The following is a 26,436-nucleotide window of genomic DNA, read 5'->3' on the forward strand; positions in this document are numbered from 1 at the left end:
AAGAAGAGATACGCACCCGGGTTAGCCCCCACAGTTGAAACTTGTCCCCCCTTATTTTTAGTTTTATGTCCCCATACAAAAATAGCAAAAATGTCAAATGTTTGAGTGACAGGTTGGCGCCAAATCTGTATCTTCGCTGCGCTTTATCAGCACCATGGACTGAGAGCCTGCCAGAGTGATAAGGGAAAGCCACTGGGCGGTTATGTATGACTCCTTTGGGTTTCCATAAAAATCATGAAAAACCCTGCTCATCTGTGGTAGGCTACGTGAATAATGTGATACACCTCCGCCTGGAATGTTTTATCTAGATTTAGAAGGACGGGGTCACAGTTAAAGCGCCCCACCACTACAGAGTTTAGTTATCTTCTTAACTAGCTGTAAAAGGTCTTAGTTATTAGCCTATTTAGCTCTAACCAGCTAATCTGCCACAATGGATATCAGAAATCAAACCACCGAGGCCACCACCAAGCCCAGCAGCGATGATGCTGCCGAACTCCAGCTAGCACCAAGTGCAGAGCCTACCAGCCCTTCCACAAGCACCGCCAGGATAATGGCTCCACAGCCACTCCCACCTCCGACTGTCCCTGACAATTTTTGGAACAGAGTAGCCAGCCCAGATTAGCCTATTGAATCCTACCCTTGCTGCAGGTTTTCTGTCCAAAATCCTTAATTTAATAGCAACTGGTTCATAGGAAGAGATTAGCTGGAATACCCAGTAGATGTGTCAAAAGCACTCAATGGTCTCTGCATTTTAACTTTTATGTTTATAGTAGTATAGTGTGATATAAGCAGAATTCAATATAATTCCAATACAATAACCCAAATGACGCCCCTGGGTATAGCTACATATTCGTATGTTTCATCATAGCAATAGATAGTCTATATTCTGTTTTTATGGTAGTCCATTGCTTGGTTGTAAATGGAACTGTACGTATTGGAAACATGTTTACAGTAGGCCGGCATTGATTAAATGATTACGTGGGTGGGTTGAATTTGATCGACAGAAGTTTATTGTGCCATATCGCAACGTGTTGCTGAATTAATGAGCTGCATGATTTTCCATGTTTGAAGCGTAAATAGGCTAAATATAGATTGTGTCATACCTTTATCGATCTGATATTTAGATTGTAGGCCTATAGTGCACCTACCGCTAATTTGTTCTGTTCACATTCCTTCGTTTGCATTCGCAGTTGTGTCGATATTCTAACCCAAATTGCTATTTAGTATTTTTGTTTTGCATGAGTAACTAGGCTACTAGTTTCAGCATTTAGTGTGCATTATTTTGGTAAGACGCTGTGTGTATGGCTGCATTCACATAGGCTGTTTGGAATAGGTGAATTACTCTATCTATCTTGTAGCCTATATTAATTGTCAAATGGCCTTGCTTTAGTGGCAACCTGTCACTTCAAAAGCACTCAATGGTCTTGGAGTCTCAATACATCTGCTATCAAGTACTCATCATGTCCTTCTATCCTGCACAATACATCTGCTATCAAGTACTCATCATGTCCTTCTATCCTGCACAATACATCTGCTATCAAGTACTCATCATGTCCTTCTATCCTGCACAATACATCTGCTATCAAGTACTCATCATGTCCTTCTATCCTGCACAATACATCTGCTATCAAGTACTCATCATGTCCTTCTATCCTGCACAATACATCTGCTATCAAGTACTCATCATGTCCTTCTATCCTGCACAATACATCTGTTATCAAGTACTCATCATGTTCTTCTATCCTGCACAATACATCTGCTATCAAGTACTCATCATGTCCTTCTATCCTGCACAATACATCTGCTATCAAGTACTCATCATGTCCTTCTATCCTGCACAATACATCTGCTATCAAGTACTCATCATGTCCTTCTATCCTGCACAATACATCTGCTATCAAGTACTCATCATGTTCTTCTATCCTGCACAATACATCTGCTATCAAGTACTCATCAGGTTCTTCTATCCTGCACAATACATCTGTTATCAAGTACTCATCATGTTCTTCTATCCTGCACAATACATCTGCTATCAAGTACTCATCATGTCCTTCTATCCTGCACAATACATCTGCTATCAAGTACTCATCATGTCCTTCTATCCTGCACAATACATCTGCTATCAAGTACTCATCATGTCCTTCTATCCTGCACAATACATCTGCTATCAAGTACTCATCATGTCCTTCTATCCTGCACAATACATCTGCTATCAAGTACTCATCATGTCCTTCTATCCTGCACAATACATCTGCTATCAAGTACTCATCATGTCCTTCTATCCTGCACAATACATCTGCTATCAAGTACTCATCATGTCCTTCTATCCTGCACAATACATCTGCTATCAAGTACTCATCATGTCCTTCTATCCTGCACAATACATCTGCTATCAAGTACTCATCATGTCCTTCTATCCTGCACAATACATCTGCTATCAAGTACTAATCATGTCCTTCTATCCTGCACAATACATCTGCTATCAAGTACTCATCATGTCCTTCTATCCTGCACAATACATCGGCTATCAAGTACTCATCATGTCCTTCTATCCTGCACAATACATCTGCTATCAAGTACTCATCATGCCCTTCTATCCTGCACAAAACATCTGCTATCAAGTACTCATCATGTACTTCTATCCTGCACAATACATCTGCTATCAAGTACTCATCATGTCCTTCTATCCTGCACAATACATCTGCTATCAAGTACTCATCATGTCCTTCTATCCTGCACAATACATCTGCTATCAAGTACTCATCATGTCCTTCTATCCTGCACAATACATCTGCTATCAAGTACTCATCATGTTCTTGGTGAACTGAATTAGGGTTGTGTTATTATGGCAAACAAATGACGTTTTGCAACAGAAAATAAACACATGTTTCTTATTGGACACGTTTAGATAGTACGTCCCTGTTTCACACTGTTCCCACACACCCTGTGGGTCACCAGAACCCATAACACCTACTGTAACTGCTCTAAAAAAGATTGACAGTGAAAAGTGAACCTTAATGCGTTGACAATGTGGGAGCAGCAATGCAGAAAGACAAACACAGAAAGGCAAACCGCGGGAGGCTGTTTCCACTTACTCCCCATAATCCTGCACAGGCTCTCAGAAACATGGGTGTGATGTTGGTTCAGACAAAATAGCAATGAATATATTTGAATAATACATATTCAAATGAAAATAATGTGAATTTGAGATTAACTAGAAAACAGGGAGAGGACAGGGAATCCAAACACACATTCAAGCAAGTGCATGCCTACCTACATACCAGGGCACTTAAGAAAGCACACACACACACACACACACACACACACACACACACACACACACACACACACACACACACACACACACACACACACATACACATACACACACAGACGCACACATACACATAAACAGAGAGACACACATAGACACAGACAGACAGGCAATGACTCTAGAGCCGTCAAGTCTGAGGGCTGTCAAAACAATACAGTGTCAGGGTGGACGGGTGGTTTCTTACCTTCGATGGCGAAGGGTTTGCCCACAGTGAGCAGCTTGCAGTCTGCGTCGATGGACACCTCGTAGTCCAGCAGGGCCTTGTCCATGATGAAGGCATCAAGCTGAGGGGGATCTACCCTTCAACACACAGGGAGAAGGGGTTATACACATCCCAATCACCACACACCAAACAGGCCAAATCTCAATCACAACACACCAAATAGGCCACGTCCCAATCACCACACACCATACAGGCCAAATCTCAATCATAAAACACCAAATAGGCCACGTCCAAATCACAACACAACAAATAGGCCACGTCCAAATCACAACACAACAAATAGGACACGTCCCAAAACACCACACACCATACAGGCCAAATCTCAATCATAAAACACCAAATAGGCCACGTCCCAATCACAACACAACAAATAGGACACGTCCCAATCACAACACAACAAATAGGCCACGTCCCAATCACAACACAACAAATAGGACACGTCCCAATCACAACACAACAAATAGGTCACGTCCAAATCACCACACACCAAACAGGCCACGTCCAAATCACCACACACCAAACAGGCCACGTCCAAATCACCACACACCAAACAGGTCAAGTCCCAATCACAACACACCAACTAGGCCACGTCCCAATCACCACACACCAACTAGGCCACGCCCCAATCACAACACAACATACAGGCCATGTCCCAATCACAACACAACAAATAGGCCACGTCCCAATCACAACACACCAACTAGGCCACATCCCAATCACAACACACCAACTAGGCCACGTCCCAATCACAACACAACAAATAGGCCACGTCCCAATCACAACACACCAACTAGGCCACGTCCCAATCACAACACACCAACTAGGCCACGTCCCAATCACAACACACCAACTAGGTCACGTCCCAATCACAACACACCAACTAGGCCACGTCCCAATCACAACACACCAACTAGGCCACGCCCTAATCGTTGTAAACCACAAACAAAAAAGGCCAAGTTTGAAATTGACCATGTCTCAATCCTACACATCAAAAAGCTGTCCTCCCTCATTCCAGATTCAGCACATGGCCCTCGTCACCATCATGTTTATACTTCATGTCTCAGTGTAAATGGGGGGCTCAGAATCAGTCCTCCAGGGAAATTGGACAGAAGGAGAAGGGTAAAGCAAAGCCATTAGATATATGTTTTATTGTCACATATTAATCGCCTGTCTGACTAAACAAAACCGGAATGAATGCAGACAGAGTACAGTGCCCGAATCAGGCACTCAACTTCCATTATGATGCTGACTCCTGACTAGGCACATCAGTTGAACCAGAGAGGATTATGGGTCATGGGATCTATCATAATTGAGGTTCAAGATGTCAAAACTGCACATTATCAAATGTGTCAGCTTTGGAGTCCTCTGACTTCAGCTTCAATTGTAAGGAGGGGATGACCTCTTCGGTAAGAAATCAACAGTGGATATTACCAGCAATTTTCTGGCACTTTGGCTGTTTAATCAAGCCATCCATCAAACCACCCACTTAGAAGAGTGGACTCTTATTCCAGAAGGGATAAACTTGTCAGGTCTACTCCCGCTCCCCCTCCCTGGCGCTCAATGTCGCCGGTTTACTAGCCACTGGTCCTGGCAACCCATCATTATGCTCACCTGGCAACCCTCATTACACACACCGCTTCAGGTATTATTGTTTATGTTTTCCTTGTTACATGCTGCTCTTGTTTTGTATTCGTTCCATGGTTGTTTTCATTAAAATCACACTACACTTGCTTCCAGACTCCCTGGGTCTACGTTACAGAATACTACCTCGAAAATATGGAAGCAGCAGAATATATATATAGATATATACAGTGGGGAGAACAAGTATTTGATACACTGCTGATTTTGCAGGTTTTCCTACTTACAAAGCATGTAGAGGTCTGTCATTTTTATCATCGTACACTTCAACTGTGAGAGGCGGAATCTAAAACAAAAATCCAGAAAATCACATTGTATGATTTTTAAGTAATTAATTTGGATTTTATTGCATGACATGATTGCATGACATTGATCACCTACCAACCAGTAAGAAGCCCTCCTGTTCTCCACTCATTACCTGTATTAACTGCACCTGTTTGAACTCGTTACCTGTATATCAAAATATATATATTTTACCTGTATATCAAATACTTGTTCTCCCCCCTGTATATATATATATATATATATATATATATATATATATATATATATATATATATATATATATGGCAGACTGTTGGCGAACAGAGACACCTACTCCACCAACACCACGATCAGCTGGCCCAACTGCATGTGACTACAGATGAGGTCCTTCGCATCCTCCACCACCTCGACACCACACGAGAGGATTTACTTTCAAATAGCAGAGCCCTCTAGCATGAGTCAACCCAGCAAACCAGTCTCCCAGCCTACCCAGTAATCTGCCCAGGTCACCGATGCCCAACTGCCCCTCCCGGGAAGATATGACGGGACTCCATCCAAATGCCGAGGCTTCCTACTCCAGTGCTCCTTCTATTTCGCTCATCAGACGGGAGCCCCCACCAGGAGAGGTCCAATGTTGCCACGGTCATTTCCCTGCTGACCGGGTGGGTGTTGGAGTTTGCTACAGCCATCTGGGAGAGAGGAGAGGAGGAGCTGGGTTCCTATGAGGGGTTCATAGCTCTGTTCAGGGCAGTCTTTGACCATCCACCGGGTGGCAAAGAGAGAGGTGGGTGACTACTCCAACTCTGGAAGGGTGACCAGACTGTTGCGGAGTACTCCCTCACCTTCCAGACTGTGGCAGCCCCCAGTGGATGGAATGAGCCGGCCACTCCACACCCTATTCTGAAGAGGACTGCGCAAGGATGTCCAAACGGAGTTGGCTTGTCGGGACGACAACGTTTCCCTGGACTTGCTCATCGCGATAGAAAACCGTCTGGACAACCTTCTTCAGGAGCATCGGTGGTCCCCTCATCCCTTGCCTTTCTCCTTCGGCAGAGCCTGAACCCCCATGGAGATAGGAATCACATCTCTCCACGGCAGAGCTACGTCACCGCAGACGGCTGGGGTTGTGTCCCTATTGTGGCCAGGAGGGGCACCGGCTACAGCTGTGTCCAGTGCATCCTAACCCGTGATCATCCGTATTCCTTCATCATCTGCCGCCAAACCCTATTTCGTTGGCTGGCTGTCGCTCACGTGTTGTCTCTAAGGCTCTAGTGGACTCCGGTGCTGCAGGGATTTTCATCCACTAGGCCCCTCCCTCAACATCGCCGTGTACCTGCTCTCCTCTTCTTGTTTGGTCCGAGCCCTGGATAAATGACAGCGGGGACCCGGCACTATTACGCACGTCACAGCACCCTCAAAGCCTACCCTTTCTCATCACCTCTGCACCAGTGCACAAAGTCATCCTTGGCCTCCCGTGGCTTCAACTTCATAAACCCACCATCTCCTGGTCTAAGATGAGAATCATCGCCTGAGGACCAGGATGTCGGAGGAACTGCTTTCCCACACCCTGTGGTTCAATGTTGATTCCTTCCCTGTCCTGTGAGTGCCCTTTAGCCCATCAATCGTTGCTCCCGTATTGTTGGCCCCATGTTGTGGGACGTAGATATGGACATCTGCCTAGCTCTAGAGAGGGAACCCGCTCCTACCACCTGTCCTCCAGAGCGTATCTACGTCCCTGTGGAGGTGAGAAATCAGCTGTTGACCTGGGCACACACATCCCTCGCCACTGGATATCCAGGTATCACCCGCACCATCCAATCCCTTTCTGATAAATACTGGTGTCCCACTTTGGCACAGGATGTCGCCTACTATGTCAACTCATGTTCAGTATGTACTCAATCAAAAAACTCCCCTTCACGTTCCAGCAGGGAAACTACCTCCCCTTCCTGTCACATCTGTCCAAAGATTTTGTCACTGTTCTCCCCTCCTCTGATGGTTTCACCACCATTTTAGTGGTTGTGGACAAATTCTCTAAATCCTGCCGTTCTGGTCTCCCTACCACTCTCCAGGTCTCTGAGGCACTGTTCCAGCAGGTCTTCCGGCACTATGGCCTTCCAAAGGACATCGTCTCCGACCGTGGCCCCAAATTCACGTCACGGGTATGGAAAACCATAATGGAAAAGCTGGAGGATACTTCCGGGTACCGGCCTCAGTCTAACGGGCAGGTGGAGATGATGAACAAGGAGCTAGGGAGGTTCCTGAGGAGTCACTGCCAGGACCGGCAGGGAGAGTGGGCCCGATTCCTTCCCTGGGCGGATTACACCAAGAATTCATTGCGTCACTCCTCCACCGGGCTGACTCCCTTCCAGTGTGTTCTGGGTTATCAGCCGGCCCTGGCTCCGTGGACCCCGAGCCAGACTAAAGCTCCTGTGGTGGAAGAGTAGTTCAGGCACGCAGAAGAAGTTTGGAAATATGCCTACATGAGGCTCCAGCGTGCCATCCGCCACCAGAAGAAGCAGGCGGATCGCCACTTCAGTGAGGCTCCCGTGTTCCATCCTGGTGATTGCATCTGGCTCTCCACCAGGAACCTCCCACTCCGCCTGCCCTGTAAGAAACTGGTTTATGGGGCCGTTCAAGGTTCTCCGGAGGGTCAACAAGGTGACATATGGATTACAGCTCCCCACAAACTACCAAATCTCACCCTCTTTTCATGTCTCCACCTTCAGGCCAGGCTGAAGCCGCCTCCCACGACACCCATTTACATTACATTTACATTTAAGTAATTTAGCAGACGCTCTTATCCAGAGCGACTTACAAATTGGTGCGTTCACCTTAAGACATCCAGTGGAACAGCCACTTTACAATAGTGCATCTAAATCTTTTAAGGGGGGGGGGTGAGAAGGATTACTTTATCCTATCCTAGGTATTCCTGAAAGAGGTGGGGTTTCAGGTGTCTCCGGAAGGTGGTGATTGACTCCGCTGTCCTGGCGTCGTGAGGGAGTTTGTTCCACCATTGGGGGGCCAGAGCAGCGAACAGTTTTGACTGGGCTGCGCGGGAACTGTACTTCCTCAGTGGTAGGGAGGCGAGCAGGCCAGAGGTGGATGAACGCAGTGCCCTTGTTTGGGTGTAGGGCCTGATCAGAGCCTGGAGGTACTGAGGTGCCGTTCCCCTCACAGCTCCGTAGGCAAGCACCATGGTCTTGTAGCGGATGCGAGCTTCAACTGGAAGCCAGTGGAGAGAGCGGAGGAGCGGGGTGACGTGAGAGAACTTGGGAAGGTTGAACACCAGACGGGCTGCGGCGTTCTGGATGAGTTGTAGGGGATTAATGGCACAGGCAGGGAGCCCAGCCAACAGCGAGTTGCAGTAATCCAGACAGGAGATGACAAGTGCCTGGATTAGGACCTGCGCTGCTTCCTGTGTGAGGCAGGGTCGTACTCTGCGGATGTTGTAGAGCATGAACCTACAAGAACGGGCCACCGCCTTGATGTTAGTTGAGAACGACAGGGTGTTGTCCAGGATCACGCCAAGGTTCTTAGCGCTCTGGGAGGAGGACACAATGGAGTTGTCAACCGTGATGGCGAGATCATGGAACGGGCAGTCCTTCCCGGGAGGAAGAGCAGCTCCGTCTTGCCGAGGTTCAGCTTGAGGTGGTGATCCGTCATCCACACTGATATGTCTGCCAGACATGCAGAGATGCGATTCGCCACCTGGTCATCAGAAGGGGAAAGGAGAAGATTAATTGTGTGTCGTCTGCATAGCAATGATAGGAGAGACCATGTGAGGTTATGACAGAGCCAAGTGACTTGGTGTATAGCGAGAATAGGAGAGGGCCTAGAACAGAGCCCTGGGGGACGCCAGTGGTGAGAGCGCGTGGTGAGGAGACAGATTCTCGCCACGCCACCTGGTAGGAGCGACCTGTCAGGTAGGACGCAATCCAAGCGTGGGCCGCGCCGGAGATGCCCAACTCGGAGAGGGTGGAGAGGAGGATCTGATGGTTCACAGTATCGAAGGCAGCCGATAGGTCTAGAAGGATGAGAGCAGAGGAGAGAGAGTTAGCTTTAGCAGTGCGGAGGGCCTCCGTGATACAGAGAAGAGCAGTCTCAGTTGAATGACTAGTCTTGAAACCTGACTGATTTGGATCAAGAAGGTCATTCTGAGAGAGATAGCGGGAGAGCTGGCCAAGGACGGCACGTTCAAGAGTTTTGGAGAGAAAAGAAAGAAGGGATACTGGTCTGTAGTTGTTGACATCGGAGGGATCGAGTGTAGGTTTTTTCAGAAGGGGTGCAACTCTCGCTCTCTTGAAGACAGAAGGGACGTAGCCAGCGGTCAGGGATGAGTTGATGAGCGAGGTGAGGTAAGGGAGAAGGTCTCCGGAAATGGTCTGGAGAAGAGAGGAGGGAATAGGGTCAAGCGGGCAGGTTGTTGGGCGGCCGGCCGTCACAAGACGCGAGATTTCATCTGGAGAGAGAGGGGAGAAAGAGGTCAGAGCACAGGGTAGGGCAGTGTGAGCAGAACCAGCGGTGTCGTTTGACTTAGCAAACGAGGATCGGATGTCGTCGACCTTCTTTTCAAAATGGTTGACGAAGTCATCTGCAGAGAGGACACCCTTCTAGGTTATTTTGTAACACAATATTCAAACATGTCTATGTGGATACTGGCTAACCTTGTCAAAAGATTTTTACAAAACTAAGATAAAATAGGAGGATCCACAGTCTACACAATCACAAGTTCAAATGACAGTTGTCTTCTCTTTCTTGGTCTAAATTGAACTATAACCTTCCACCTGAGGATCAACTTTGCAACCTTGTGTCTCTAGAGAGTCAGACAACACACGTAGAGAGACAGTTTTTTTGTGTGTGCTCCCTTTCCCATTTGATCTTGTTTTGAAGCAATACCACTGGCCTCTCCTCTCCATTACCTTTCTCTTCTGCCTTCCTTGATGACAGACCTTTCTTTGAGGAACACAACAAACACTCCTGCCAGAGGAAGACAGAGCAGACAGAGAAAGTATCTATCTACTCTGTGCATGACTTGATCCACCTCTGGCCAAATAACTTAAATAACACTTATAAACACCCATGGATACAATAAAACGTAGGTTAAAGTGCCTTTAAATAGTATTTCTATGGATGTAGCTCAGAGGTGCCATGGACAATCTTACTCTAGGAGTGATACTGCAGGTGCAGGCTTTTTGTCCCAGCCCCACTCGAACACACCTGATTCTACTAAGCAGCTGCTCATTAGGACCTTGATTAGCTGAATCGGGTATGTGAGTGTATGGCTGGAACAAAAGCTTGCACACCCTGTAGCGCTCCAGAAGTAGGGTTGTGATCTCTTACTTGAGGGTGGACACTCCATCGGGTGTGGTGGGCTCATTGTAGCGCCTCATGTACTCGTACATCTCTGGGAAACTCTTCTTCATGTACTCCTCAGCGCTGCTCTCCCTCACCGTACCAAACCTGAAACCATGGGATGGGTGATGGAGCTGGGGTGGAAGGGAAGAAGGTAGAGGTGGAAGGAAAGGGAAGAAGATAGAGGTGGACGGGAAGAAGGTAGAGGTGGAAGGGAAGAAGGTAGAGGTGGAAGGGAAGAAGGTAGAGGTGGAAGGGAAGAAGGGAGAGGTGGAAGGGAAGAAGGGAGAGGTGGAAGGAAAGAAGGTAGAGGTGGAAGGGAAGAAGGTAGAGGTGGAAGGGAAGAAGGGAGAGGTGGAAAGGAAGAAGGTAGAGGTGGAAGGGAAGAAGGTAGAGGTGGAAGGGATGAAGGGAGAGGTGGAAGGGAAGAAGGTAGAGGTCGAAGGGAAGAAGGGAGAGGTGGAAGGGATTAAGGGAGAGGTGGAAGGGATGAAGGGAGAGGTGGAAGGGATGAAGGTAGAGGGGAAAGGGATGAAGGGAGAGGTGGAAGGGATGAAGGGAGAGGTGGAAGGGAAGAAGAAGGGAAGAATGTAGAAGTGGAAGGGAAGAAGGTAGAGGTGGAAGGGAAGAAGGGAGAGGTGGAAGGGAAGAAGGTAGAGGTGGAAGGGAAGAAGATAGAGGTGGAAGGGAAGAAGGTAGAGGTGGAAGGGAAGAAGGTAGAGGGGAAAGGGATGAAGGGAGAGGTGGAAGGGAAGAAGATAGAGGGGAAAGGGAAGAATGTAGAGGTGGAAGGGAAGAAGGGAGAGGTGGAAGGGAAGAAGGGAGAGGTGGAAGGGATGAAGGTAGAGGGGAAAGGGATGAAGGGAGAGGTGGAAGGGAAGAAGGTAGAGGTGGAAGGGATGAAGGGAGAGGTGGAAGGGAAGAAGGTAGAGGTGGAAGGGATGAAGGGAGAGGTGGAAGGAAGAAGGTAGAGGTGGAAGGGATGAAGGGAGAGGTGGAAGGGAAGAAGGTAGAGGGGAAAGGGATGAAGGGAGAGGTGGAAGGGAAGAAGGTAGAGGTGGAAGGGATGAAGGTAGAGGTGGAAGGGAAGAAGGTAGAGGTGGAAGGGAAGAAGGTAGATGTGGAAGGGATGAAGGGAGAGGTGGAAGGAATGAAGGGAGAGGTGGAAGGGAAGAAGGGAGAGGTGGAAGGGAAGAAGGTAGAGGTGGAAGGGATGAAGGTAGAGGTGGAAGGGAAGAAGGTAGAGGTGGAAGGGAAGAAGGTAGAGGTGGAAGGGATGAAGGGAGAGGTGGAAGGGAAGAAGGTAGAGGTGGAAGGGATGAAGGGAGAGGTGGAAGGAAGAAGGTAGAGGTGGAAGGGATGAAGGGAGAGGTGGAAGGGAAGAAGGTAGAGGTGGAAGGGATGAAGGGAGAGGTGGAAGGGAAGAAGGTAGAGGGGAAAGGGATGAAGGGAGAGGTGGAAGGGAAGAAGGTAGAGGTGGAAGGGATGAAGGTAGAGGTGGAAGGGAAGAAGGTAGAGGTGGAAGGGATGAAGGTAGAGGTGGAAGGGATGAAGGGAGAGGTGGAAGGGAAGAAGGTAGAGGTGGAAGGGAACAAGGTAGAGGGCAAAGGGAAGAAGGGAGAGAGGGAAGGGAAGAAGGTAGAGGTGGAAGGGATGAAGGGAGAGGTGGATGGGATGAAGGGAGAGGTGGAAGGGAAGAAGGTAGAGGTGGAAGGGATGAAGATAGAGGTGGAAGGGATGAAGGGAGAGGTGGAAGGGAAGAAGGTAGAGGTGGAAGGGATGAAGGTAGAGGTGGAAGGGAAGAAGGGAGAGGTGGAAGGGCAGAAGGGAGAGGTGGAAGGGAAGAAGGGAGAGGTGGAAGGGATGAAGGGAGAGGTGGAAGGGAAGAAGGTAGAGGTGGAAGGGATGAAGGGAGAGGTGGAAGGGAAGAAGGTAGAGGGGAAAGGGATGAAGGGAGAGGTGGAAGGGAAGAAGGTAGAGGTGGAAGGGAAGAAGGTAGAGGGGAAAGGGAAGAAGGTAGAGGGGAAAGGGATGAAGGGAGAGGTGGAAGGGAAGAAGGGAGGGGGAAAGGGATGAAGGTAGAGGTGGAAGGGATGAAGGGAGAGGTGGAAGGGAAGAAGGTAGAGGGGAAAGGGATGAAGGGAGAGGTGGAAGGGAAGAAGGTAGAGGGGAAAGGGATGAAGGGAGAGGTGGAAGGGAGGGAGAGAGAGGGAAGATTAGAGAGAGATAGAGGGTGAGGGAGAACAAGATTGTGGCGGGAGAGTTAATAATGAAAAGAAATACTCACCTTGGCGTCGTGGATCCCCGATAGCTCCTCGAAGGTCTTCTCGCCGACCATGACGGCGGCCAGGTTGGCTGTGTAGCTGGACAGCACCAGCAGGCAGAAGATGGCCCACAGGTTCATCAGAAACCGACCCGTCCAGCACTTGGGCGTCTTGCTGGAGACCGTGCGGCCAAACAAGATGGCGTAGCAGAGGTTGAGCGCAGACGAGTAGGAGAAGACGCGCAGACGGTTGCGTCCGTGTGGCGTCATGCCAAACGGGCTCTTCCACTCATAGAGGGTGAGGAAGAGGGCGGTGATATGCAGCGCCACAAAGATGCCCACCCACATAGACCAGTGCAGGGGCCACATGAAGGCGCCGATGGGCGCCGCCGTGTCCTTGCTGCGCACCAGGATGCCCAGCGAGGTGGAGAAGAAGGGCGAGGTGAAGTCGATGACACGGCTGCGTACTGAGTTAATGCTGAATGAGGTGACGGCCATGTCGGCCACGCCATTGAGCAGGTCACCCACCAGCCCAGTCCAGCGGCCGCTTTTCGATGCACCGTACTTCCCGTCGCCCACAATGTACAGGTCGTACTCGAAGTGCATGTCCTCTGACATTTTCTCCAGCAGGTCTATGCAGTATCCGTAACAACACTTGCCGTAGTCCGTGGGCAGGAAGGTAGAGTTTCCTGTGGCACGCTCACTGAAGTAGCGCTCCAGCATATCCGAGCTGTTTGTCCCCGCGTCCAGGCAATACTGTCCTGCCGGACAGTTCCCGTCCTCATCCACCTCCCGCGTGAATACGAAGGGGTGCTCCACTAGGGTGACTACCCGCACCCGGCTGCCTGCCACAGGACTGCCGGCTCGCCACCGGCCCCCGCCCCGCCTCCCTGGCCCTCCCCCTGGCCATGGCCCTTGCCATTGTGCCCTTGCCACAGGCCCTGGTCCTCCACCTCCAGATGGCCCCCCTCCCAGCTGCCCACTGTCACCCAGGTGGGCTGGCCCACCGCGTCCCGCTGCAGGCTCCAGATGTGGAATCGCTGAGAGGTGAGAACTCGGGATAGGTTCCTCTGCACCGACACCGGCCCCGTCAGCCCTGAGAACGACGTGTTGGACAGGAACCTATAGGCCAGAGGAGATCACATTAGATTACAGGACTTCATTACCCTTCAGGCTATTTAGTGCATGCATTTGAGTCCCAAGATATTGCATTTCCTACAGATGATTTCTATGGTGTGGTGGCGGGGGGAGGGGAACATGGACTTCTGGCCACAGGGATAGTGAGTCAGACTGTACAGTATCAAACTCATTTCAGGAAATGCACAGTGAACTCCAAAATGTGATCTGATTGTAACCACCTACACCTCTTCTCTCCACACCTGACCTGCAGCACAGTCCAGACAGGCACCTTAGCTACTGTAGCACAACATGTCAAAAGCAGGATTGGCATCTATTGAAGCCAAACTAATCCATCCTGCACCTGCAGCAAGGCCAGCAGTGTATACCATCACCACTCTGATTGACAGCTAGTCATTTCCCCATGGCTAGGATGGGCTATCTTTCTGGCTGACACCTTTTTGGCCTCACCCCAGACTCTGAATGCCAGGCTCTGCTTAGTTGAGCGAGTGAGTAGTTAATTTCCATGTGAAAACCTGCCCCAGTTCATACATTTCTGCCTTGGATCCATGGTGAAATGCTAGCCCCTAGCGGTTAGCCCTTCAATGAATTACGGCATGGTGGTTTAGCTTAGCGCTAGCGGTTAGCTTAGCGAAGGGGTCACTTCAGGAAATACAGATCCAGCCAATCCCATTGGCTGAGGGTAGCTGTGACAGTCATGTTGTGTCAGGATGAATGTGTGCAGCCATCAATAACTGAGATGACACCATGTGATCGCTGCTGAACTTCTTTCATCGAAAATTAAAAGGTCATTTGTCTCCAAACCTTTAGGTCATTAATTTCTCTCTGTCTCAGCCTACATCCCCCTCCTCCCCTCTTTCTTCTCAACCCCACACAAGTTAAAAGGAGCTGGATGCTATTACATCATTACATTGAAAGGCTATGTGTTCCTCTTTAACAGTAGGCACAGGTTGCAATTACTTAAAAGCATCCACCTCCCTCACCTCAACCTCTTTGGGTTTCTATCTACCGCTCTCATCAACCCTCATGCATTTCTCTCATGATCCATTCCTTCCTCCCCTGAAACCCTCTTCTCTCTCTAATAGTTGCTCTGTTATGTAGCTGTAATTATGTGTCTAGGTGACATTATGATTATCATGGAGTTGTTCTTGAGCAAATCGCAGTTATCTCGACATTGTCGATCTTTACTCTGCACTAGGCACCCAGTCAATCCCATTAGTTAGATGGCCCTCCTAAATGACTTGGTCGAACTGAATATAGTTTTATTATAGTTATAAAGGGGTGATTTCCAAAATGTTGTAATCATTCTCCTCTGCGTTGACGCCCCAGGCAACAAACACTACTCCTGAAATGAAGTGCTAACTGCTTTCTGCTCAAAATGACTTGCCTCTTTCAGCCAATTAATAAATACAACATGGTGCTCTAGCATTCCAGACCCACAAGCTATTGCATCATTTCTGGTGTATCGTTTTTCCCAACATGATATAGCTGAGCCTAGTTACAATTGGTCCAATTGAAGCTCATTCTACTGTGTTTTTGTGCTGAGACGCTGGCTGCATGGCTAGGTTGCGCAGCTGTTGTTACTCTGGTCTGTGGCAGATACAGCAGTTGTAAAGCTGTGTGCTGCTGTTGCTCTGCACTGCTCTGAGCCACGCAGAGACAGAAAGGACTGTGGGCTCTTTTGATAAGGGAGCCTGGCTGCCCTGTTGGGGAGGCAACTGACTGGAACTCATGAATAAAGCTTAAAACTCTACCCTCCTCCACTTCATGTTTGTATTCCAGCTGGATGAGTGCATGCGTGTGCATGTGTGTGTGTGTTTGAAAGAGAGAGTCTGTCTGTCTGTCTGTCTGTCTGTCTGTCTGTCTGTCTGTCTGTCTGTCTGTCTGTCTGTCTGTCTGTCTGTCTGTCTGTCTGTCTGTCTGTCTGTCTGTCTGTCTGTCTGTCTGTCTGTCTGTCTGTCTGTCTGTCTGTCTGTGTGTGTGTGTGCACGTGTGTGCACGTGCATGCGTGCGTGTGTGTGAGAGAGAGTCTGTGTACTTATGTGTACAAACACACTCCAGCCTCTCTCCAAACACTGGAGACTGCATCTATCATTGTGTTTAGAAGAGCTGCTCTGTGGTTGGGGGTGACGAAAAGTCTGACCTCAGCAAGAGATAGGCCTATTTTGCAGTCTCCTGCGAACACTGACACTGGGAGAGAATCACTACTTAACTGTCTACAGCACTTACCGAACCAATTCGTTATAATAACATGGACCTGAAAACACTATTCAGACACAACTTGGCTAAAAGGAGATGCAACAGAATGCAATACAACTGTATGCATATATGCATATATGTGTATGTATGTATGTATGTGTGTGTGTGTGTGTGTGTGTGTGTGTGTGTGTGTGTGTGTGTGTGTGTGTGTGCGTGTGCGTGCGTGTGGGTGTATGTACACTGAGTATATAAAACATTGAGAACACTTGCTCTTTCCATGACAGACTGACCAGATAAATCCAGTTGAAAGCTATGATCCCTTACTGATGTCACTTGTTAAAAATCCACTTCAATCAGTGTAAATTAAGGGGATTTTTAAGCCTAAACATAATTAAGACATGGATGTGTGTGTGCCATTCAGAGGGTAAATGGGAAAGACACAATATTAAAGTGCCTTTGAAGGGGGTATGGTAGTAGGTACCAGACGCACTGGTTTGTGTCAAGAACTGCACGCTGCTGGGTTTTTCAAGCTCAACAGTTTCCTGTGTGTAACAAGAACGGTCCAACACACAAAGGACATCCAACCAACTTGACACAATTGAAGGAAGTGTTGGAGTCAACCCAATATTAGGAAGGTGCTCCTAATGTGACAGCACTTACAGTTGACCGGGGCAGCACTAGCAGGGCAGAAATTTGACGAAATTACTTGTTGGAAAGGTGGCATCAGTGCCACGTTGAAAGTCACTGAGCTCTTCAGTATGGGCCATTCTGCTGACAATGTTTGTCTGTGGAGATTGCATGGCTGTGGACTCGATTTTATACACCTGTCAGCAACGGGTGTTGCTAAAATAGCCAAATCCACTAATTTGAAAGAATTTCCACAAACTTTTGTATGTATGTATGCCTTCAGAAAATATTCACATTCACATAACCCTAACCCTAATTGTAATTTTTTGGTCAACGATCTACACAAAATGCTAACATTTGTAAAACATTCATGAAAAATAAAACACTAATATATCTTGATTAGTTAAGAATTCAACCCTCTGAGTCAATACATGTTAGAATCATCTTTGGCAGCGATTACAGCTGTGAGTCTTTCTAGGTAAGTCTCGAAGAGCTTTCCACACCTGGATTAAGCTAAATTTGCACATTATTATTTTCCAGATTCTTCAAGCTCTGTCAAATTGGTTGTTGATCATTTCTAGACAGCCATTTTCAGGTCTTGCCATAGATTTTCAAGCAGATTTAAGTCAAAACTGTAATTTGGCAACATTCCCTGTTGTCTTGGTAAGCAACTCCAATGTATATTTGGCCTTGTGTTAGGTTATTGTCATGCTGAAAGGTGAATTTGTCTCCCAGTGCCTGTTGGAAAGCAGACTGAACAAGGTTTTTCCTCTAGGATTTTGCCTGTGCTTAGCTGTATTCCGTTTCTTTTTATCCTAGAAAACTGCCTAGTCCTTGCTGATGACAAGCATACCCATTTCATGATGCAGCATCACCATGCTTGAAATTTCGAAGAGTGGTACTCAGTATTGGATTTGCTCTAAACGTAACACTTTGTACTCAAGACAAATAGTACATTTCTTTTCCACATTTTTTGCAGTTTTACTTTAGTACTTTATTTCAAACAGGAGGCATGTTTTGGAATATTTGTATTCTGTACAGGCTTCCTTCTTTTCACTATGTCATGTAGGTTAGTATTGTGGAGTAACTACAATGTTGTTGAATCATACTCAGTTTTCTCCTTTCACAGCCATTAAACTCTAACTGCTTTAAAGTCACCATTGGCCTCATGGTGAAATCCCTGAGCGGTTTCCTTCCTCTCCGGCAACTGAGTTAGGAAGGACGTCTGTATCTTTGTAGTGACTGGGTGTTTTTTTTACTGCTCTACTGAGGGACCTTACAGATAATTGTATGTCTGGGGTACAGAGATGAGGTAGTCATTCCAAAATAATGTTAAACACTATTATTGCACACAGAGTCCATGCAACTTTTGTATGTGACTCGTTAAGCAAAGTTTTACTCCTGAACTTATTTAGGCTTATTTAGGCTTGCCATAACAAAGGGGTTGAATACTTATTGACTCAAGACATTTACTTTTAATTTGTAATTGATTTGTAAAACATTCTAAAAACATAATTCCACTTTGACATTATGGGATATTGTGTGTAGGACAGTAACACAAACTCAACATTTTGTCCATTTAAATTCAGGATGTAACACACCAAAATATGGAAAAGATGAAGGGGTGTAAAGATTTTTGCTCATCTTTATCAAGGGTGCCAATAATGTTGGACCTGACTGTGTGTATGTATGTAAACTATTATTTTAAACCTCCCGAGACTTTGTGAGTTAAAGGTTCAAAGTAAACCAGCCTTACCTGGCAAGGTACTGTCCGGAGGAGGGCACCTCGTGCTTGTTGGGTTTGTCGTAGCAGTTGACCATGTTCTGGATAAGCGCCAGGTCTGGGCGCACCACTGTGGCCGCTGACACTGCCCGGCCTACCAGCTGGAGTGCGTCGCGGATGTAGAAGTCCAGCGGCTTGCGCTCCACCTCACCGTAGGCCAGCAGACCCAGGGGTAGGCCGATGGAGTGCAGGGCGTCGGGGCTCAGTGGGTAGCCCAGCACCCAGTGCACCATGGGCAGCGTCAGCCCCAAGTCCTGGGCGCTCCGCAGCACCGCCGCGGCACACTCTGGGTCGCCCCCAAACAGCAGCACCGCGGCCGGTGGTGGGATCTGACTTGGGCCCTGCCCCCGGAAGTGTTCTGAAAGGAAGTCCTGGATTTGGGATTCTGCTGGGCCAGCACGGGTGAGGTTGAGGAGGGCGCGGAGTTGCCAACGGTTTGCACCACAGCCCAGGTGGCTCTGGAGGTCCAGTAGTTCCAGCAGGCCATCCTCCTCCCAACCCTGGCACAGCACGGCCATGCGCTCCTGCCAGCCGCTCCGCTGGAGGACGGCCAGCAGCAGCTCCGACAGGCCCGACGGGGGGATCCGAGTAACCATCTGTAGGTGGAAGCGGTTCTGGGAGGAGAGAGAGAGAAAGAATCAGAAACCGTGTCAGATCCAAAGAAAAGAACTGGAGCATGAGTCTCACAATTGCTGTAATCAAACAGCATTGCTCACCCTTTGTAAAGCACAACTTTGTTGGCATATGACATAGTGGTTACATTTGGCAAAGCAATCTACATATGGTCTTCACAATCTCTTCAGTATGGTTAGATTCTGGGTTAAATTTGGAACATTGTTATACTCAGAAGTATAGTATCTGAGGAGTGAAAGAGACTAGTTTTTACATCAGATGTTAATGGTTATCTGTAGGAGCCAGATGGCTTTGGAATGTGTTGGGTGGACGGGAGGAAGTCACAAGGATTGCTATAGGGGATACGGATGGACATCTGTGGGTTAGGCAAATGAGGGGTTGAGGTTAGGTCAGATCCTCTTAAGGGAGAAATGATGGTTTATTACCCTCTTACCCTCTTCCTGTCGAACCATAATAGATATAAGGATTGGCGAGGAGGAGCAGTGCCTAAATTGGAGTATATATACATGTACTTGTGGTGGTGGAAACCTGTTTTATCTGAATGCAGCTGTATTGACCCTTTGGGTAGAATAAACATGTTTAAGCTTTCATAATGTCCGTTGAGTTTTTACTCTGAGAATTAGAACAGTATGAAATGTGGTTATTAAGTTGTGAAGCATGTAGGGCTTATAAAGGCATCATGAATCATTCATTTCCGAAAAAATTACAAAGAAAAAGTCAGAACCAAAACAAATGACTGAGTGACATATGGACACCCTAAAGGCTTTTCTTTTTGAAACACTAGAGAATGCAACTCTAATCACTGATTGAAATTCAAACACCCTCTGTATGTTAAAGGATGGAGAAAAGTGGTTATCTTTTAAATCCCTTTTTTTTCATGAAACAAAAACTGTGGTGAGCTTCAAGCTTATGCTCTCCCTAGCCACTCTTTGACTCAAAAAGCAATATCACCGGATAAGAGGGACGATTTCAAACCGCCTGTTTCAAAGGCCTTGGTTTGATTACCACTACATACCCATTCAAAATTGGGGTGCCCGTTTCCGTAACCCTCCCTGACACGTTGCTAATTCGCTTCGCTGCAGAAAACAGACAGGAGAGATGGAAGCACAAATTGCAATTCATGCTCTATGTCGGGTTACCCCTTGTGTGTGTGTGTGTGTGTGTGTGTGTGTGTGTGTGTGTGTGTGTGTGTGTGTGTGTGTGTGTGTGTGTGTATATCTCAATGTGTGTTGGTGTTTGCCTCTCGCCGACTCCTGCAACCTCAAACAGCTGCTGGGACAGGTGCATCAGAGGATAAGTTGAAAGGTGAATGTTGAATACATGTGTGTTTGCAGGCAGCAGCCATTAACTATTTCAATGACGCTCATCAAAAGTATTCTTCTGCTCCAGATAAAGAGATCAAAGCTTGGTTTCTCCTGGGACTGAGGGAGAATGAGCTTTGTAGTGTGGCACCCAGTGAGTCAACTCCTCCCTGGGCATAGAGGAAGAATAGACTGATGTTGCCGCCTAGACCAGAGGTTGGAAACCCCCTAGACTGAGCAGAATTAACAAAAAGGCATAATGCGTTTATAGTTCACTTCGAAGTGTACTGTGACCCTTTTGTAATGTACTGAAGCTCACAATAACTGCTTACTAATGCATGCTTTTCAACCATTCGCTGCCTGCACCCGCACGCCCGACTAGCATCACCACCCTGGATGGTTCCGACCTAGAATATGTGGACATCTATAAGTCCCTAGGTGTCTGGCTAGACTGTAAACTCTCCTTCCAGATATCAAACATCTCCAATCTAAAATCAAATCTAGAGTCGGCTTTCTATTCCGCAACAAATCCTCCTTCACTCACGCCGCCAAACTTACCCTAGTAAAACTGAATATCCTACCGATCCTCGACTTCGGCTATGTCATCTACAAAATAGCTTCCAACACTCTACTCAGCAAACTGGATGCAGTTTATCACAGTGCCATCCGTTTTGTTACTAAAGCACCTTATACCACCCACCACTGCGACCTGTATGCTCTAGTCGGCTGGCCGTCGCTACATATTCGTCGCCAGACCCACTGGCTCCAGGTCATCTACAAGTCCATGCTAGGTAAAGCTCCGCCTTATCTCAGTTCACAGGTCACGATGGCAACACCCACCCGTAGCACGCGCTCCAGCAGGTGTATCTCACTGATCATCCCTAAAGCCAACACCTCATTTGGCCGCCTTTCGTTCCAGTTCTCTGCTGCCTGTGACTGGAACGAATTGCAAAAATCACTGAAGTTGGAGACTTTTATCTCCCTCACCAACTTCAAACATCTGCTATCTGAGCAGCTAACCGATCGCTGCAGCTGTACATAGTCTATTGGTAAATAGCCCACCCAATTTTACCTACCTCATTCCCATACCGTTTATATTTATTTACTTTTCGGCTCTTTTGCACACCAGTATCTCTACCTGTACATGACCATCTGATCATTCATCACTCCAGTGTTAATCTGCAAAATTGTAATTATTGCCTACCTCCTCATACCTTTTGCACACAATGTACACAGACTCTTTTTTTTCTACTGTGTTATTGACTTGTTTATTGTTTACTCCATGTGTAACTCTGTGTTGTCTGTTCACACTGCTATGCTTTATCTTGGCCAGGTCGCAGTTGCAAATGAGAACTTGTTCTCAACTAGCCTACCTGTTTAAATAAAGGTGAAATAAATAAAATAAAAAATAAAATAAACTATAAACAGATGGCATGGTGTCAGTGAGTCGGGCTTGACAATGACTCACACATGGCACATAAGCAAAAGTCCTGTCATCAAAGTATCTTACTTCGTATGAATAATCATACTGTAAGTAGCTTTTGTGCCAGTTGTCGGTAAAGTCAGATTTTGACTCCAGGCGATGTGTACATACAGTATCTACTTCAAATACTTTGTGCCCCTGCACATTGATCTGGTACTCCCTGTATATAGCTCCATTCTTGTGTATTCTATTCCTCGTGTTACTATTTTTCTTTTTATAATAATTGTTTAACTCTGCATTGTTGGAAAGGGCTCGTAAGCAAGCGTTTCATGGTAAAGTCTACACCAGTTGTATTAGGCACATGTGACAAATACAATTTTATTTGACCCCTCATAAATCAGTTCAAAGAAAACAACCTTCAATAACATCTCACTGAGACCACAGGAGTATATTGTGTGTGAGTTATTCCTGTCTTGCAAAGCAGTATGAAAATAGAATTCAACAGTTCACATCATAGAGGAACATACATTTGAAGTTGGAAGTTACCATACACTTAGGTTGGAATCATTAAAACTCTTTTTTCAACCACTCCACAAATTTCTTGTTAACAAACTATAGTTTTGGCAAGTCGGTTAGGACATCTACCTTGTGTTTGACGCAAGTAATTTTTCCAACAATTGTTTACAGACATATTGTTTCACTTATAATTCACTGTATCACAATTCCAGTGGGTCAGAAGATTACGTACACTAAGTTGACTGTGCCTTTAAACAGCTTGGAAAATTCCAGAAAATTATGTAATGGCTTTAGAAGCTTCTGATAGGCCAATTGACATAATTTGAGTCAATTGGAGGTGTACCTGTTGATGTATTTAAAGGCCTACCTTCAAACTCAGTGCCTCTTTGCTTGACATCATGGGAAAATCTAAAGAAATCACCCAAAACCTCAGAAAAAATATTATAGACCTCCACAAGTCTGGTTCATCCTTGGGAGAAATTTCCAAATGCCTGAAGGAACCACGTTCATCTGTACAAACAATAGTACGCAAGTATAAACACCATGGGACCACGCAGCCATCATACCACTCAGGAAGGAGCCACGTTCTGTCTCCTAGAGATGAACGTACTTTGATGTGAAAGGTGCAAATCAATTCCAGAACAACAGCAAAGGACGCTGTGAATATGCTGGAGGAAACAGGTACAAAAGTATCTATATCCAGAGTAAAACGAGTCCTATATCGACATAACCTGAAAGGCCGCTCGACTATGGTTTGCAACTGCACATGGGGACAAAGATCATACTTTTTGGAGAAATGTCCTCTGGTCTGATGAAACAAAACTAGAACTGTTTGGCCATAATGACCATCGTTATGTTTGGAGGAAAAAGGGGGAGGCTTGCTAGCCGAAGATCACCATCCCAACCATGAAGCACGGGGTGGCAGCATCATGTTATGGGTGTGATTTGCTGCAGGAGGGACTGGTGCACTTCACAAAATAGATGGCATCATGAGGGGGAAAATTATGTGGATATATTGAAGCAACATCTCAAGACATCAGTCTGGAAGTTAAAGCTTGGTCACAAATGGGTCTTCCAAATGGACAATGACCCCAAGCATACTTCCAAAGTTGTGGAAAAATGGCTTAAGGATAACAAAGTCAAGATATTGGAGTAGCCTTCACAAAGCCCTGACCTCAAACCTTTAGCAAATTTGTGGGCAGAACTGAAAAGGTGTGTTCGAGCAAGGAGGCCTACAAACCTGACTCAGTTACACCAGCTCTGTCAGGAGGAATGGGCCAAAATTCATCCAATGTATTGTGGGAAGCTTGTGGAAGGCTACCCGAAATGTTTGACACAAGTAAAACAATTTAAAGGCAATGCTACCAAATACTTATTGAGTGTATGTAAACTTCTGACCCACTGGGAATGTGATGAAAGAAAAGCTGAAATAAATCGTTCTCTCTACTATTATTCTGACATTTCACATTCTTAAAATAATGTGGTGATCCTAGGGAATTTTTACTAGGTTTAAATGTCCGTTATTGTGAAAAACTGAGTTAAATTTATTTGGCTAAGGTGTATGTAAACTTCCGACTTCAACTGTATGTAGGATCTTAATTTGATCACCTTGTTGCAGGAGAACTTTCATGCAATGCAGGAATTGTAAAACTTGTAGTGTATTGTTAGTGTATTTGATGTTTCAAAAGGCTTCTCAAATGGTTTAATTTCCACTTGATTTTTTCTTACGATAAATCAATCAACCCCTACAAGAAAATCCATTAACCTCTTCGTGATAGGGGGCGCTCTTTTAATTTTTGGATAAAAAACGTTCCCGTTTTAAACAAGATATTTTGTCACGAAAAGATGCTCGACTATGCATGGAATTGACAGCCTTGGAAAGACAAAACTCTGACGTTTCCAAAACTGCAAAGATATTATCTGTGAGTGCCCCAGAACTAATGCTACAGGCGAAACCAAGATGAAGTTTCATACAGGAAATGCCCCAGATTCTGAAGGCGCTGTGTTCCAATGTCTCCTTATATGGCTGTGAATGCGCCAGGAATGAGCCTGCACTTTCTGTCGTTTCCCCCCATTGTCTGCAGCATTGTGACGTGTTTGTAGGCATATCATTGGAAGATTGACCATAAGAGACTACATTTACCTGGTGTCCCGCCCGGTGTCCTGTGTCAAAATTATTGCGTAATCTGTAGGTCCATGCGCGTTCCATTTCTTCAGAAGAGAAAGTAAACTGCCACAATGGATTTTATCGTCGATAGATATGTGAAAAACACCTTGAGGATTGATTCTAAACATCGGTTTGCCATGTTTCTGTCGATATTATGGAGTTAATTTGGAAAAAAGTTCGCGTTTTAATGACTTTTTTTTTTTTTTTTTTCTTACCCAAACGTGATGAACAAAACGGAGCGATTAGTCGACACAAATAATATTTTTTGTAAAAACGGAACATTTGCTATCTAACAGAGTCTCCTCATTGAAAACATCTGAAGTTCTTCAAAGGTAAATGATTTTATTTGAATTCTTTTCTGGTTTTTGTGGAAAATGTTGCATGCTGAAATAGAGGCATAATCCTATGCTAGGCTAATACTAATACTAATACTGTTACACAAATGCTTGTTTAGCTATGGTTCAAAAGCATATTTTGAAAATCTGAGATGACAGTGTTGTTAACAAAAGGCTAAGCTTGAGAGCAAATAGATTCATTTCATTTCATTTGCGATTTTCATGAATAGTTAACGTTGTGTTATGCTAATGAGCTTGCGGATAGATTTACACAATCCTGGATACAGGTTTTTTTTCGTAGCTAAACGTGACGCAGAAAACGGAGCGATTTGTCCTAAACAAATAATCTTTCAGGACAAACTGAACATTTGCTATCTGAGAGTCTCCTCATTGAAAACATCTGAAGTTCTTCAAAGGTAAATGATTTTATTTGAATGCTTTTTCTGGTTTTTGTGAAAATGTTGCCTGCTGAATGCTAACGCTAAATGCTACGCTAAATGCTACGTTAGCTATCAATACTGTTACACAAATGCTTGTTTTGCAATGGTTGAGAAGCATATTTTGAAAATCTGAGATGACAGTGTTGTTAACAAAAGGCTAAGCTTGAGAGCAAATAGATTGATTTCATTTCATTTGCGATTTTCATGAATAGTTAACGTTGCGTTATGGTAATGAGCTTGAGGCTGTAGTCACGATACCGGATCCGGGATGGCTCGACGCAAGAAGTTAACTATAATCCACATAATAATTCACATTTCCTATTCCTGCAATATTATTTTCCTGCTATAGAACAATGGCTCAAATTAAGATCCTACCTATTCTTAGAGGTCAATAAGTGCCTATAGAAGGTCTACACCCCACATTTTGTTACGTTACAAAATGGAATTGAAAATGATTTAGTTGTATTTTTTGTTTGTCTACACAAAAATACTCTGTAATGTCAAAGTGGAAGAAAATTTGTAACATTTAAAAATATTTTTTTAAATAAAAAATATACCTTGATTACATAAGTATTCACCCCCCTGAGTCAGTGCATGTTAGAAACACCTTTGGCAGCTATTACAGCTGTGTCTTCTTGGGTAAGTCTCAGTGCTTTGCACACCTGTATTGTGCAATATTTGCCCAATATTCTTTTCAAAATTAGTCAAGCTCTGTCAAGGTGTTGGGGATCATGGCTACACAGCACAGATTTATGTCAAAACTGTATCTTGGCCACTGAGGAACATTCACTGTGGTAAGCA

The 26,436-nt window shown here is 45.9% G+C and overlaps 1 protein-coding gene across 1 annotated transcript in view; it reads right to left on the reverse strand.

The window, feature by feature from the left end:
• Positions 1-10,795: 10,795 nt before the first annotated feature.
• Positions 10,796-26,436, reverse strand: part of LOC115109127 (glutamate receptor ionotropic, NMDA 3B-like) — a 104,898-nt gene continuing 89,257 nt past the window's right edge. The window contains exons 2-4 of the mRNA XM_065009925.1: positions 18,823-19,434; positions 13,099-14,196; positions 10,796-10,945 (exon numbers count right to left, since the gene is read on the reverse strand). Of these exons, the coding sequence (XP_064865997.1) occupies positions 10,796-10,945; positions 13,099-14,196; positions 18,823-19,434 (1,860 nt within the window). The remainder of the gene's footprint in view (positions 10,946-13,098; positions 14,197-18,822; positions 19,435-26,436) is intronic.

Source organism: Oncorhynchus nerka, linkage group LG25 (assembly GCF_034236695.1).
Source record: "Oncorhynchus nerka isolate Pitt River linkage group LG25, Oner_Uvic_2.0, whole genome shotgun sequence".
NCBI classification, from domain to species: domain Eukaryota; kingdom Metazoa; phylum Chordata; class Actinopteri; order Salmoniformes; family Salmonidae; genus Oncorhynchus; species Oncorhynchus nerka.